Raw genomic sequence first — 17,439 nt, forward strand, 5'->3', positions numbered from 1 at the left:
ACTGATTTGTTTTTCTACTGAGTTAGGACTGAGGATTTTAGTTGTTGATTTGCTGTAATTAAGATCCTCTCAACGGCTTTTCCAGAGTCTGTTTGAGCTGGGCTGAACACCCTTTTCAACCCAGTGAGACTAATCTTTCTTGAAGCTTTTTCAGTCTATTTTAAGTTGGAGAGTGGTTTCATTCTGTCAGATTCTGTTCAGAGGCTTGATTTTTGAGGGGAGCAGAGAGCTTAAGCAGCTTCCTGACTTTACTCAGCATCTATTAATTCTTAACTCTGTTTAGCTTTACATCCAAAATCTGAAGGTGGAGTGGGGCAGAGAATATGTTTAATTGAAATTTTATGCCACTTATACACTTACCACAATGAGACAATGTAATGTCTTAGAAAATAACTTCACTAAAGAATAAAAAGACCTCAATTCAAACTCTGACTCTTCAACTTAATGGCTGTGTGATCTCAATTATGATCATAATCTTAACACATATCTCTATCAGACTTTATAGTTAATAAAGTTCTACCATCAAAAGCAATAAGCATTTATTAATTTTTATTATGTTCCTGGAATTGTGCAAAGCACTGAGGATACAAAAAGAGTTAAAAAGATAATACCTCCCTCAAAGAGCTTACAATCTAACTGGGGAAAAAAATAAGCAAATACAAAACATCAAGCTATAAACAGGATAAATAGGAGATAATTAACAGAAGAAAGATGCTGGAATCAAGTGGGGTTGAAGAAGGCTTCCTGTAGAAAATGAGAATTTAGTTGGGACTTAAAGGATAATAAAAACTATTAATGATATTTCTATTTTATTTAAATAATAATTATTTTATAAAAGTTTTATTTTTATTATTATTTTACTGTTATTTTAAGTTTATTGTGAGAATAACACAAGACATCAGTGCTTTGAATTCATCAGATACTTTATACCTTTTAAACATATGCACAATAAATAACAAGAGATTTTGTGTGTTCCAGTGAATAACTCAGCACCTGTATCACCAAAGATTTTTTGTAGTCATTATCATATGCTTTATTTTTCCAATGAGGACAACTCTGCCCAATTAAAATATGTTTTAAAATTTGGTATTGGGAAAACTTTATTTTTTTAAGCAAACCCTTCAAAAAGATGCAAAGATTTATCTCAAACAAATTTTGGCTTTGTCACTTCTTTTTCTTTCAAATACTGAAGACATTTAAGGTTAGAGGTTCTATGGCATCCTATGTTTTCATTTAGTATAGTTATTTTTTGAAAATGCACCAGCTCCAAGGGTCACAGTGTATGACACCTACATTTATTAAGGTTGTTCTCACACTGTATTTGTTTTCACAGCTTGTGATATCAAAAATACTTCTAGTTTCCTTAGTAAAGAAGGCTAAGGAGAATAACATCTCATATGCTCCAGTTTCCTAAGAATTCTGTGTCAATATGGCACTAGCCCATTAAAAAAAAAAAAAAAAAACATTTAAATAAATAGTGACACAGTTATAATTACTGGTAATAAAAATTCATTGTAAAGTTTTAAAGGGAAAGAAAAATAAAATTAAGGTACAAAGTGCACCTTCTTGTTTCTTATGCTTTTTATTATTTATTCAAGCATGATGTTACTATATATTCATCCACATTATAATGGTACAATTACAAAACTCAAGTACATGTTTTAAAAATCTCCTTTCCATACAGTTACTTGGTTGTAAATGTTTATATGATACTATATATAAACAAAAAGCACTTATATACATAAAATTAAATAAATGAATTATATTTCATAAATGAATTCTATAAGAATCAAGCTCTATTTTTTACCCTCATTTTTTTCCACTAATAGTGTCATTGGGCATTTCTCTTATCACCTTTATAAACCAGGTGAAAATGTAAAAATGAGAATTCCTAATTCAAAAATTTAGTCTTTTATAATACATCATTTCCATGTGTTGCAAGTATTCAGCTTGGTTATTAGCTGAATTTTCTTTTCCTACATTTATTCTTTGAACTCTGATGGATGTCATTTATTTTCATATCTTGAAATTTCTTGGATTTGAAACAAATCATATACCAATATTAACATTCTGCCAAGGGGCACTTTATCATTAATTCACCAAAATTAATTGAAGCAGCATTAGCAAAACTACATAGTTATATTAAAATCTCCTCTTACCATATCTCATTAAGCTATGTAATGTTCTAACATACTCTCTTCATTAGCTTCATACATTAAAAACCCCAGAACACAATTTAACAAAGCTTTTTTACTTCTTTATGTAACCACTCTCCATTTTTGACAGCTTATTAGAGGAAAGGAAACACTTTGCTTCAGAATAGTTATTCAAAAGTCAAAATAATAAATGATGTATATAACAGAATACTTCTATTACAATCCACATATTCCCTTGGACAAAAACTCATTTGCTCCTCCTTTTCTGTGGAACATTATTAGAAATTCCCAGTTGATCTCATATGTTATAATGTGAATAGAAAAGAGGTAATGAAAATGTATTTCAGTTGTACACTAATGAGAAATTGTGAATTTTGGAGGTCAGTCAAATCTTGAATGAATTGCCAAAAGTGAGTAGGTATCTGGTAAAGGTTTCAGAATACATGTCAATAGCCATAGAGAGTAATATGGACAATTTTAAGTCTGTTGGGTGTACATAATGTTCCTGAATGTAAGGTTGTACTGTTTTCTGATTGGAATAATTTATTGGTTTAAAGATAGAAATAAAGTCAAGTATATGAGAGAATAAAAGAAATGACTCATAGGAAAAGTACTTAAAACAAAGATGACCAATGTTTTGTTTCCATCATTTATTTTACATCTCACTCATGTGAGAAATTTAAAGGTGATAAAGTGGGAAATTATTTGAATTATTTGGGGAATGAAAAACAATTTAATTTTGTCTATTTTTGCCTTGACAAAAATATATATTCTGTATCTCATCATATGATAGGAATCATTTCATACAAGAGAACTTTTTTGAGAAGACAAAGGTTGGTCAAGAAGACTAGACTCTGAGTGGGACTGATAAGTAAAGTCATAAAAGATGGTTCACTGGAAGACAGTAAAGTCTATATTGCTAAGTATAGCTAGGAAAAAGATCACTAGAGAAAAATGTTATGTTGCTTGAATGAGTTGATTGGGAGAAAAATGTTACTTGAAAGATAAGACAAAAAGGTTATGTCTATGTTTTCTAGCACTAATCTCCAGTACCTGTCTATGCAGATCTTAAGTTGAGTCTCTATTTAATGAAAAAACTTATTCAGTCCAGGAGAAGTGCAATAATCAGAGGAGAAATTGTCTTACTTGTCAGGAAAGTGAAACACTCAGAAGTACATGGCCCAAGTGTAATGGCCTGCTCTAAGTGAGTATCACAGATTACAGGATATATATGAAGAGTCAAACATGACTGAAATGACTGAACAATAACACTGTCTTACAATATTTATAACATAAAATGGTAATCTAAAATATAATAGCAATAATAAACCTAGGGACAAATGTAAAGAATAGTATAAAGGAAAGATTACAGGATATATTTATGGAATGGAAAAGTGAGAAAATGTTGGTAGAAAATTTTGAAAACCTTAAGGTGATACATAAATGCTAGAATACTCAGTTATCAGGAGCATCATAATGATCAAAGCATTATTAGGTCCTTCAGTTGATAATTATACTGCAAATTACTGATGCCCTTTACATTCTTAATTTCTCATCTCTGGACATTTAGATCCTTCCTGAACAATGAATCCAAAGTTTTCTTGGCTCTCACTTCACAATATTGATTCACATTGAGCTTGTAGTTTGTTAGAATACCCAGTTCTTGCTTTCAATGAATTGATGCTTACCCATGTCTTCCCCTCTCCCTCATCTTGTAGTTGCAAAGTTCATTCTTTAATCCAACAGTAAGACTTGACATTTATCCTTGTTTCAATGCCCCAAACTAATTTTGAATTTCAGCCCAACGCTGTCCCACTGAGACTTTTTTGAATCTTGATTCAATCAACCAGTGTGTTAGGTATTCCTGCCAGCTTCTTGTTATTTCCAAAATTACTCCAAGGGAAATTAGAAAATCAGAAAAACTACTGCAAATTTGTTTTGGCCATAGAGTCTCTAATTTTATCCCTCTTGCTCTATACACTTTCATAGATATCTAGAGTAAGACTTATACAGACCCAGTTTCTTCAACTATAAAATGAAGAGATTAATACAGTTAGTATCTACATTATAAAAATGTTATAATAATCAACTGAGATAGTATATATTATGCTAAATAAATATCAGATGTTATATAAAAGGAATAAGTAATCCTATCTCTGGAGAGTTAAGATCATCTTTATCATCAGGCAGAACAGGACAGAGAAGCATAATATAAATATCACTCTAAAGTGATAAACAGTTTTAACAATATTAACAATATTAGTTTTAACAATATTATCAATATCTATCTATAGGCATATATGCTTTAAAAATATATATAGTTTTACACAGCATGGAAACTTCCAACTCATTTGTTATCCAATTTTTATTTATGAATTCCAACTGACTTTTAAGAATAGCTAGATGGCAAGTGGATAGAAGTTAGGTTTGGAGTTAGTAAAATATTTCACAACTGCAAATCTGATCTCAGACATTTACTAGCTGAGTGGTTCTGGACATGTCATTTAACCCTATTGATCTTAGTTGTGAAATAAGCTGAAGAAGGAAATGGCATACCACTCCGGTATCCTTACCAAGAAAATCCCAAATGGGGTCATGAAAAGTCAAAAACTCCTGAAAATTAACACTAAAAACTGACTTCTAACATGTCCTTACAAAGCAAGGAAATGGGAATGTTTTTGCCAATCTCTTTCTAGATTGTCCTAATTATCTGCACATAAGTAAGTAGATGGTACAACAGAAAAATCATTGGGCTTAGAATCACAAAGACCCATTGTTAAGAGTTCAAATCCTGCCTCAGACACTTACTTAAAATTAGTTGGAGAAAGAAATGTCAAATCATATCAGTATATCTTTGCCAAGAATACACCATATAGAGTCATGAAGAACTGGACGTGACTGAACAGTAATTATCTACATTTCTTAAACTATGTTATAAATTGTAAATTATATTCATTCACTAGTATTATATATTTTGGAAGCCAACAATGAGTTTTAGAGCATACATGCTATTTCACATTTTATCCCTTGCTGCAATAAAAAAGTCTGTCATTCGGAATAAAGTCCTTTCACATACAAATAATGAAATTACACACATTTTGGACCATTTCTTAAAGACATTATACAAAGAAGAGGAAAGTACATTTGGAATTTAGAATGACCATCTTTTTGTAGGTAGGTAATCACTTCAAGTTTCTCTTTTCATCTTTCTTTCTCTTTCCTTCCTTTCTATTTCTCCTAAATATTTTATTTTTATCTTGCATAACAAATACAAAGCCTTTAGCAGACTATATATGAGGTAATTTATTGAACTCTGAGAACCACATTTTAGGAAGAATATTGCTAATAGTGATGTTGTGAGTGAATGAGTAGTATTGCAAAGTGCATAAATTATGCATTGTCATTACTGATAGAAGAAACTGAGAATGTTTTTAAATGGAAAAGAAAAGACTTGAGGAGAGGCCAAGAAATAGGAGTATGATATCAATTTTCAAGTATTTGAAAGACTATCATGTGGAAAAGTGATTTGTAAGGATGTGGTTCCTGCAAAACAAGAGAAGGGAATTGTAAGGTCCCTTTAAATGGGCAGCGCCACAGTACAATAGGAGATTTGAGTGGACCAGAAGTAATCTCTGTGGATATAGGACTGCCCTGTGGGTGGGATCTTGGCCATATTGAGATAGCTTCGTAATGGGTGATGGCTCTCTCGCTGGTTGGCTGTGTGTGTGACCTCACAGGCCCTGTATAAGCCCATTGCAGACAGCAGTCGCTCTCTTTAACCTGGCGCTCTTTAACCTGGCTCCCTAACCTGGGGTAGCCAAGCCAAGCCAAGCCAAGCTGATGGATAGCAGAGAGGTAAGGAGTTTGGTAGAGAACACGTGGGTCTTCAGATCAGGTGTTCATTAGGGAGCTGACAAGTCAGGGCATTATGTGAGTAGGTATAATAAAGGCTTTTAAGATTACAAGTGGCTGTTGTTAAGTGAGTTACCAGTTATTAAACTATAAATTCAAGAAATTGTGGCCAGAGACCTTTGAAGGCCTCAGAGGAGGCGAGCCAGGTAGAGTTGACACTGCAAAGGTCAGTGGTCAAAGGTACTCTGTTAGGCCTAGGGCGACTAGTAATTGTAACTGCCAGGAGTGCATGTTACAGTGATTAAACTTGGTCTGCTTGTGTCCCCACAGGTAGAATTAGTAAGTCCAAACTGCAAAAAAAGGAAAATTTCTTCATTCTAAGCAACAAAACATTTATTAAGTTTATTTTTTTGGCAATATCCAAATAGATGTTGACCTATATTTTATTGTTCCTGCTATTCTTGCTCTCCTTTATGTTCTGCTCTGCACCTGATGCAAAGTCACAAAGCTAATGTGTGTCAAAGATAGGTCTCAAACCCAGGTTATCTGATACCAAAGGTGACCTAAATTCTCTTTAGACTGAATTTAGGTTTTATCAAATGTTTCTCTATATCATTCCACACAAACAAAACACTGACTTGTAGAACAGACAACGTTAGAAATAAGATTCATACTAAAGGGTCAGGGATGCTTGTGTTTTGGAGGAAATGATGTACCCCTCCCTTCCTTTATAATCTCCCCCAGTGGATTCTTAAAGAGATACAGTCAGTTTTTACACTATGTGCCTGGTGGAAGAATAGTGTCTCCCGGGTAATTTCAATATTTTAAAAGTCCAACAAGGATGCAAACTGAAAAGGAGCTCAGCTTTTATAGAACTTTGTACTTGTTAACAGAAATAAGAAATCCCCAATATCAATCAGTTATATTCCTTCACATTAAGAATGAAAGCCTATGGGCCTCTACCTTTCTAATGGTATCTTTATACAGCTCAGAAATACATTTTATTTCAAATTTAACTAAGTCTCCCTTCATTATTTTATCTTTCTATCTTAAATATTTCACCTTTATTCACAGTTTTAATTAGCATTTTAAACTAGTAAAGTTTTGTGAATCTACATCTTTCTTTGAAACTATAAAGTCACAATGCAGAGGATGCTGCTGGACTCTCCATAGACTAATCATATTTATACTGTCAATAAGCACTGAGAATAAAACTAATGACACCTTTACAGAATAGTACATAATGCCTCTTAATTATTTACTATTGTGTTATAATTCATACAAGATCTGAAGTGGGCACAAAATGAATGTTTAATGGAAATTTCATCAAATAGGATCTACCATAAAATAAAATAGTATATATCTACAAAATATTCTGAAGGTAAAATAAAACTATTTGAATGTTAAGAAGAAAGAGAAAGCTAATAATGTATCAAATGCTTATTGTGTACCAGCTTTCTTAAAATCAAGATGCTTTCAACAATAACAGGGAAAAAATCACAAAAATAATTGCAAATTTTTCTAGATGTTACTTATATGTAATTAGTGAACTTTTTCTCTATTTTAATTTTGAATATATATGAAATAAAGGATGTGAATGTATGCAGGATGCCAAACAAAAGAAGTCTAGTAATTGATCTGATGCTAATTATATTCACTTATTCACCTAATTAAAATCTTGTGATTCTTTGACTCCTTCCTTTCTCTCATTTCTCAATATCCTAGTAGTAGTAGAAAAAATCTTGTTAATTCTCTTATTGTTATTTCTCTCATATCCATCTCCATTTGTCCATTTCAATTTCTACTACTTGTTATGCAACTATAGTTTCCAACAACTTACCCACTACCAGTCTCTTCTCTCTATTATGGATATTTCCTGATATTACCAAATTTATTTCCTAAAACACCATTCTGATTGTGACACTTCTCTGCTCTCAAATCTTCAATTGCTCCCTATTTCTCCAGGGCACAAGTCATTCAAAAGGACCTGAATTCCAGTACACAGATCTTCTACTGATCCTGCACATTCTTTGCTTCTGTAATCTTCTTGGTTCTGTCATTGCTTTTTCCTGAATCCACTACCACCTTGCCATTTCTACCTGTTGAAACTATATCCATGCTTCAATGTTCTACTCACAGGCCATGTTTTTTAATAAAGCCTTCCACTGTAGAGCTCTCAAAACAGAAGCAATGTTTCCTTCCTCTGAACTCCTATATTTTTCTACCTGTACCACTTTAACAATTTAACAATCATGGTCTTGGACTGCAATTGGTTGTTTACCTGTCTTATGTTTCCCAAAATCTTATAATTGAAAGGAATGTTGAAGGCCTTCCAGGATAACCTATACAGAAATAAAAATTCCCTCCTACACTATCTCTGATAACTGAGCATCGAGCCTTAACTTGAAGATATCTAGTGAGGTGAATCAACCAACTTTAAATAGAACCCATTACATTAAAAAAAAAAAAAAAAAAAAAAATTATACCCCTGAAGTCAGGAGGACCTGAGTTCAAATCTGGTCTCAGACATTTAACACTTCCTAGCTGTGTAAACCTGGGCAATTGCTTCAGGGAAAAAAAAAAAAGATTGTAATATCCTGGAGAACAAAAACCATATTTGTGTTGCCCTTAGGGCCTCGCACATTGTTTTGACTATAACAGGAACTTATTACAGGTCTGTCAAATTGACTCTGAAAGACTACTAAAATATGGCCCTTGGTTGCCCCCAGTACAAAGAAATATCCACAAATTTAACACAGAACAAATGCAACCAAAAAGTCTTTTCTGAGCTCCATGTGAACATTCCAATTTCTAGAAAGAAACAACAAATTAAAAGACCTCGTCAAAATTCTAAGAACCTTTAAAGTTGTCTCATTATTTCCATGGGAACCAGTTATAAGAAAATTCCCAAGTGAGCTTGCAGGCCTGTGGTTGGATCATATATTAAAGAGCATATAGTAAAATGGACAAATGGCTTTATGTCTTTTAACATTTCACTGTTTCAATCACATATGCACTTAAAGTTAATTAACTTAAAAGTTAATTCCACTGTTCTTTTCAATAAGTTGTTTAACTTAAAAGACATAAAAATATCATCAATATATCAAACTATCAATTTTAGTGCCTGGTAGATAATATAACTGACAAATGGGTATTCATACCCTTTAAAGAATAATTCTCAAGTTCCAATTTCTGACTTTACACAACTTCATACTATCTGCAAAGAAAAACATCCATAGAAGAAATGGATAATGCTAGATCAACTCCAGTCATTCATTTAATTAAATCTTGCTTTAATCAAGGCAATCAATCTCCCTGCAAGCTTTGCAGTAAAATTCAGATATCTTGTTGATTTCAGTTATCCTAGTTTCATGTGCCCAGTCAGCCGGAAAAATATATCTTGTTGCTAAGCATCATCTTTGGAAGTAGTTTTGTCAGGACCAACCTTTAATGCCCCTGCTACCCAGTGCTGATTCAGATATTAGAACAGCATCTCTACAAGTTTTGTATCCAAACATTATTGACTTTCTGGTTCCTGCTAAAAACAAATGCTCATTTATCCTCTGAAAAAATTCCCAAAGCCAACCTCAACATTCTTTTTTCCCTAACCTACTGATTCAACAGATAACAATATTCCTACAGCTTCCCACTGTTTTTGACCTCACTACCATTACATCTTCAAAGGATTGCTACATATGCTCTCTCTACTCAATCATATTTGCCCAAACATCCCTTTAAAATCCCTTTCTCATTTCTTCTGCTTTGAAATTCACACATCTATATTAACCTGGAAAAATACTGTAGGCTTGGTGCCCACACAAACTTTCCAGAAAAGCACTTTTTCCACTCAGCAAAACTTTTGAAATAGAATTGTTTAAAGGTCCTGTTTACTCATGCTCTCAGCTTCCAATAAACAAATGCTAATGCTTAAAGAAACTGGATATGGTTTCATCATTCAGAGCCTGGTCCATTAAAATGCAGTAACTTGAACAAACATGCCCCAGAAAAAACTTAGGATTTCTTCTTTTTGGCTTATTCTCTTATTTTTCATTCCAGATATAATAAAATGATCACAAAGGTATACATTAAAAGTACAGCAGTACTTTTTTCAAATGTCTAGATCCCCTTTCCTGTTTTCCCTGATATAAATTAAAATGAAAACAAGGATAATATGTTATTCATTCCATTTGTTATGGGTTGATAATTAGACAGAAGGCAGAATTCAAGATGGTGATCTGATCTGCCTTTAAAATCATTTTAAAGAAAATACATGTAGGGGTGAAAACTTTACCAATTCTATTTTGAAGACAAGCATGTCTAAGGATCATTTATTGGGGGATTAGAGTAAGAATGAACCTGTGATATAATTCATATGCTATAACCATTCAGATGTGTCTTTTTTAGGAAATGACTGTATAAAAAATAATATTTTAAAAATAAAACAGTTATAATTTGAAACATAGTAAAAAAAAGTAATATATGAAGTGCTTTTACCTTTGCATTATAGGGAATATAGTGTTTTGATAAAGCCTCAGGAGTATGCATCCATGTTTTATCTGCAATGAAGAAAAGTAGCATTTGATTAAACATATATTAATTCTCAGTTTCATATGTTTATAATTTACAAAATAGTGTGATAAGCATTGCTATCCAAGTTAATTTACATACATAGCTCAATCCCTCCATTTTATAGATGAAACAATTTAAGATCAAAAAATATTAAGAGTTATTCAAACTCATACTCATAGGATCAGAAGCAGAATTTGAACCCATGTCTTCTGACTCCAAAATTTAATTATTCACAATTAATTACTCAAAATATATAGCTGAATGCACTCTCTTTATTGAAGTCTTTCTTTTTTGTGTGAAATATGTTGAAAAAAAGGAATAAGACTAAGTAGTTCCTGGGATATAAAATCTTCCACAAGAATATAGCATTTCCTTAACTCCTTTTTTTTTTTCTTCATGAGGGAGCAGGAACTTTCTTTCCCTATTCCTCTTCAGACTGAGCTATAATTATAATTGTATTGGTTTTTATTTACAGTTCTAACTTCATGCCTGACCTTCCCTTTTCCTCTACTGACTTCCTGGAAAAGTAGCCTGATAGAAAGAAGTGAATCAAGCACTCTGGTCTGTCCTGTATAATAAGAGAAAGTTAATCTCAGCTTCCCAAGTTACTATTACTATCAGGCAGGACCTTTCTGTATGTTACCTAGAAGGCTAAGGAGGAAAAATTTGGTTGGGCAGTTTGAAAAAAATAAGTTATTGGATTCTTGAAATCTACAGAAAAATTATAGACCACCTCCATGTACACTTCAAAGAATACCAAAGACTCCTTTTGGTGTGAAGCTCATAAAAGCTAAAACTTTTTTTCTGATTTACTTTTCAGTTCCAGATTGGAACTCATAATTGATTTTCCCCAATCACATTGCTAACTATAGTGGTTAATATAAATATTTCTAAGGGTACACCTAAGGTTAAAAAGATTGTCTGGATTGGTAGAGGAACATAACACTGCATATGATATGTGATATGATTTCTTTAGAGAAATGAGTTTCTGTTTCCATATAAATGGTCAAAGACCCTTCCTGATCTAAACTTGAATTTCACTCATAAATACGTTCTGAAGAAAATGGCACTTGATAATGATTGCTGAACTATTATTAATGATAGTAACAATTAATATTCATGAAGATTGGTTTGAGTTCCTTGAATTTATATAGCCTGGCAGATATTATCTAATTGGATTTTTTTTCATAGTCATCAATAGATAGGGAAAATATCTAATTACATTAGACTAATCGTATCAGTTAAGTAATTTAAACAAATTTCTTTTCATCCCCTGCATGTGTCACAGAATTTTTAAATGATACCCTCATATACAAGAAATACACATTATTGTTATTTCTACCCCACTGTGAATTAGATTATGTGCTGACAGCATGAGTTAATTGCTTAATGAAATCAAAAATTTAAAACTATTAAAAACAATGCATTCTTGTAAACTCTGAATCGAGAAATTAATACTGTACAAACAACACTTAGAAACTGACAAAATGACTGTATGGGAAAAATCCTCAATTTGGGCCTATGTGCTAGTATATAAATGATTTAAATATGGTATTAATCTCAAGTTTTCTTTAAAGATGATAAAAACATTTGTGATTAAAATTATTACAGATCCATTGTCACAATACTAAGTCTGAGGCCAAGCTTACACTTGGGAGTGGAGGATTAAATACTCAAAAGGATTCTAAAAGATGATTTAATGCACTCATTCATTTTACAGATGGAAAAACAGGGGTTCAAAGAAAACAATGGATTGATCAAAATTATTAGGAGAGAGAATAATTAAGATTTTAACATTATGGTTAGTCCCTTTTCAGAAACTCTAATCCTTAACAGTTTATAAATTCTTGCAGCTAAAAAAAGCAAAGGAAAATAGTAAACATTTATTGTGTGTCTGCTATGTGCCAGGCACGATGCTAAGTGTTGGGGATACAAAGTAAGGCAAAGCTCAATCCCTACATAGAGGAGCAAAACAAAACAAAAACTGAGAAAAGACAATTTATGTCAGCCTTAGTGATAAATCACTTCACATTAAGTTTATTTAGTTCTTCTGAGAAGCATTTTAGTGAGTGATTAGCTCTAAGGACTAATTTCAACTAATTTCAATGGATATATTTCAAAGACAAAATTTTAAGAATTCAGGATTCTCTCAAGGACACTGATTTCAGTCATGTCTTGTGTTCTCTTCTATAGAGGACATATGCTATATTTTGAAACAAATACTCTGTATCTCCTTCATTTTAGTTTGATAATAATTGCTTTCTGCAAGTAAAATAAGTACTAATTAATATGTTCTTTTTATTGTAAATATGAACAATGAAATAATTTCCCCTTGATATCTATTCTAAACATATGGAAGTATGGAGATAGAGCTGTGGTGGTAAAGTAGAAAGAGAATTGGACTACTTATAAAAAGATACTAATTAGAACTATGACAAGTCAACCAACCATCCTGGGTCTCAGTTTCCTCATTTATAAAATAGAATTAGTAATAACTAACTACCATAGCTTACAGAGTTATTGTGAAAAATGATTTTTAATCTGTGTAGAGCCATATAAGTTACTATTATTGCCATTATTGTAATATTTTCTTTTCTCATCTATATTTTTCTGGCTTCCTTCACATCCCACCTTCAGAGGGCTTTTCTTAATTCTCTTATCTGCTGGCATCTTCTTGTCTGAAATACACCTATTTAGTGTATATTAAGTAGGTTCCTCAATATTTCCATGTTGTTTCCTCTCATGAGAATTCGAGCTCCTCAGAACCAGATCATCATACATGACAGCATCAATATTATAAGATGACCAATTCTGATGAATGTGACTCTTTCCAACAATGAGATGATTGATACCATTTCCAATGATCTTATGAGTACGGTGGGGACTGAGTGTGGATCAATACATAAAATTCTCATTCTTTTTTTGTTTTGTTCACTTGCATTTTGTTTTCTTACTTATTTACTTTCTTTTTTATCTGATTTCTCTTATGCAGCAAGAGAATTGTATAAATGTTTATACATATTGTATTTAAACATATTTTAACATGTTTAACATATATTGAATTGCTTGTCAATTAGGGGAGAAGGTGCAGGGAAGAAGGGGAAAATCTGAAACACAAGGCTATGCAAGAGACAATGACAAATTATCCATGCATATGTTTTGAAAATAAAAAGAGAGAGAGAAAATGAGAGCTCCCTCATGCAACAACTTTTTACATGTCTTTGCTTCCTTGGTGCTTACATGACAAATGTTTACTAAGTGCTTATTGACTGACTTGATTAGTTAAAACACAGTATAAAACAGATATGCTAAAAACTGCTGTTTAATGAATACCCAATGATCTTCAAAAAGGAATAATATTTAACTAGTAAAAACCATATACAGGGATTATATTTTCCTAAATATACAAGTAAGTATTAAGTTTTAAAGATACATGCATAGAGGAAATAATAGAATCAATTAATTCAAAAGTAATTATATTTAGTTTTGAATTTGTTGTATAGTTATATTAATATTTAGGATTTAAGATTTCAGTTAGTTAACAAAATACACAGTGAAAGACTTGACTTGGGAGATGTTGGGAAGCTATTTCATTTCCCCTGGCATCTTGGAGACACCTTGTTACCCAGAGCTAAGCCCCACAAAAAATTGTGAGCTGAAATGGCATAACAACAATCCTTCACACTTTGTGGATGATCTCAGCCTTTGACAAAATATTGCTTTGACCAACAATAAGTATTCTCTGAGCTTGGACAAGCACCTGCCCACATTCTGTTCATAAAGCCCTGCTATGAATCAAATGTGTCACCTTTATTCTATTACCCTTCATTGTCAGCACTTCAGCTCACAGCACAGCCATTGGTATGAGGAGAAATTTGGCCACATCAAAGCTGGTGCCCCCAACTAGGGGAGGGGCTCTGATACATGTGTTCTTGCTTGCAAGCTGTTTGCTTCACTCTGAAACTAAACTATTTGATTCCTGATTCTCCTGTCTCTACCATGCTCTGTTCATCTCTGGTCATCCACAGGTTATAGGCTAGTTCTGTCTGATTGATATAGATAATCTTTCCTCTTCTCCTCCCTTTAAAAGCAATGTTGCCCCTCAGATTTGCAAAAAGTATTGCTGCTTCTCTGAATTTGATAGTTTATATTATTTCTGGATAAGAAGATAATTTATGTCCTTCCATCTTCTGAGTTATTGAGAATTGGCTCTTTTGATTTTTAAAACAAACAAAAAAAAATATATATATATATTGGTGAAATTATCATAAATTTGTTACTGATAAGGATAATATGTAGACATTAAAAAGTTGTTGTTTCATGATGACTTGCTGATAACCAAAATAATTATAGGGATGTGCCCACATAGCCATTTGTTTTTTGGGTTTTTTTTTTTAATGGTTTAACATAGTTTATTACTTTTTCCTTTGTCTTAGAAAGAATGAAAACTGCATGCAATTTCATAATTATTTCAGATATTTAAATAGCATATGATAACTTCATGATGTAATACATGATACTTAATGATACACAGTTTGTCTAGAGTATATTTACAAAGGGAAAGATAGTTTTGTTACTTTATTTTTTATTAATTTTATAATTGTAATTTTTTGACAGTATATATGCATGTGTAATTTTTTATAACATTATCCCTTGTATTCATTTTTCCAAATTTTCCCCTCCCTCCCTGTACTCCCTCCCTTAGATGACAGACAATCCCATACATTTTATATGTGTTACAGTATAACCTAGATACAATATACCACATAGCCATTTGTAAAGTTGGGGCAAAAACATATCACAATGCTCTCCTAAACTATTGAATGGATTAATTATATATTCAGCAAATATAAGGTACCAAATCCACATTCCATGGTTCAGTTCTAATGCTTTCAATTAAGATGTCAACTTCAAAACTGAAACAGCCATGAAAGGTGATTAAAAAAAAAATTCTAAAATAAATCTTTATTGTGACTTTACCTTAGGTGTATTCTAACAAAATAGGAGCTTAAACAATAACTCTAGAATGATCTTTTAAAAGTAAATAAATAAAATGCTTACAAGTAAGAAAAAAAATTGAGATTTTCTTTTCCTTGTGATTTTTTCCTTTGACATTTAAGACTTCTTAATATAGTAGCACCATCTCTTAGAAACACAGAACCAGGTCAGATAGGGATAATATGAGGTTGTTTTTTTTTTTTTTTTATCTTCATTCTGCAACATCTGTCTTTATAATATTCAATATAGAAATATTTTTCCTCTGAATATTAACTTTTATAAAAAGACATTCCAAAACCTTGCTATATGTATTTTGGCACCTAAAAACCTTGAGAATCTAAGGGAGAAGCAAAGACAGGTTGTTAAAATATAACCAGTTTGAATAGGGAAAAAAAATCCATGAAATTGCTTCTTCATATTGAATTTTAAAACTGTTAAACCATACAAAAATCCCTTTCTATTTGACAGCTGATGCGTTAAAAGAGAATAAAGCACAATTCATTAAATCAATTTAGCTCTATTTATTTGAATGTTGTGCTTAATGGTTTGCTATTAGATAATTCATTTTTGATGTGATGAATAGAATACGTGATTTAAGGACAAATCAGAAAGATAAATAACTAATATTAAAGCTGAAGCAAACCAAACAACCAAATGCATCAAATTTTAACACTTTTGTTTTTAACTAACAAATTGTTAGTGATTAAAGTCATTTGTTTACATTTTTTTTCAAAGTTCTCCAAATGAATCAGTAGTAATATATTTAATGCCTTTTAGTGTAGCATTTGGTTGAAAAAATAAATAAAACAAGTACCTGGTAATTTCAATTACAGAGAGTAGATTTAATGGCATAACAAATTTAGATAACCAAAATACCAATTGAGACATTTGATATACTATATTAACAATTATTTTGTAGATCAGATGGTCTTTTTCTTTCAACTTAAATACAGTACATTATTTAGCAATAAATGCATTATATTATTAAATAAGGACATTTAAAATATATTAATGTGGCCATCCAATGTTGGAAGCAAGACTAATCTATTTTATAAATGAGAAGTTTGCATATATCATATGCTACAGCATTCACTGAAAATAACACTAATGATATTCCCTAGGTATATTATTATGGCTTCAGATAATTAGCACATATTAATTCTCTAGTAAAGTGAAAAGCAAAAGCATTTAAATAGATTATCCTTAAATTTCTCCTGCTTAAGTTATAGTTAAACCAGACTGGTTTAACCAGAAACTGGAAGATATTTCAATTCATTTCAGATTCAGATTCAGATTTCCTGCTAGAACTATAAGAGTTCAATGATAATCCCAATGTTAAACTTCTAGTTAAAGGCCAAATTCATCACATATCAAATTGTTCAATGAATTCCTCATGAAAACCTTTAATATTTAGTAATGTTTAGCTCAGAGTTGGAAAAATGAGAGAAGTTAGGGAATACATACATACACACACTTGAGGAAAATGTCATTTCAGAAAATAAGGAGTGAACTTGTTTTTAAGCCATACCATATCATTTCCAATCTCCTTATCTTCCTCTATTAGAGTGAAGAACCAAAGTTATACATATAATAAATACAAATGACCTTAAATGCCCTTAAAGGGTCAATTTCTGAGAAAATGTATATAATGAAAGGTTCATAAAGGTATATAATGAGATTTTAACATACACTTTAACCTTTAATAAAATATGGCACAGGACATGACTCCTTTTAGGAAAAGAAATTTAATTCATATCTTTATATATTGGGCAATTCCTAAAATATCTATTTCCCATTTCCCTTATATACAGGAAGTCACCTAGCAATAGCTAGTGTTCACAGGAACTTTATCTTGACTTTGCCA

At 31.7% G+C, this 17,439-nt stretch overlaps 1 protein-coding gene across 14 annotated transcripts in view; it reads right to left on the minus strand.

Moving 5' to 3' along the window:
* GULP1 (GULP PTB domain containing engulfment adaptor 1) overlaps positions 1-17,439 on the minus strand; it is a 450,623-nt gene that overhangs the window by 140,027 nt on the left and 293,157 nt on the right. For all 14 annotated transcript variants that reach the window (XM_074302903.1, XM_074302897.1, XM_074302905.1 and 11 more), the window contains one exon: positions 10,503-10,564. In XM_074302903.1, the coding sequence (XP_074159004.1) occupies positions 10,503-10,564 (62 nt within the window). The remainder of the gene's footprint in view (positions 1-10,502; positions 10,565-17,439) is intronic.

This window comes from Sminthopsis crassicaudata, chromosome 3 (assembly GCF_048593235.1).
Source record: "Sminthopsis crassicaudata isolate SCR6 chromosome 3, ASM4859323v1, whole genome shotgun sequence".
NCBI classification, from domain to species: Eukaryota; Metazoa; Chordata; class Mammalia; order Dasyuromorphia; family Dasyuridae; genus Sminthopsis; species Sminthopsis crassicaudata.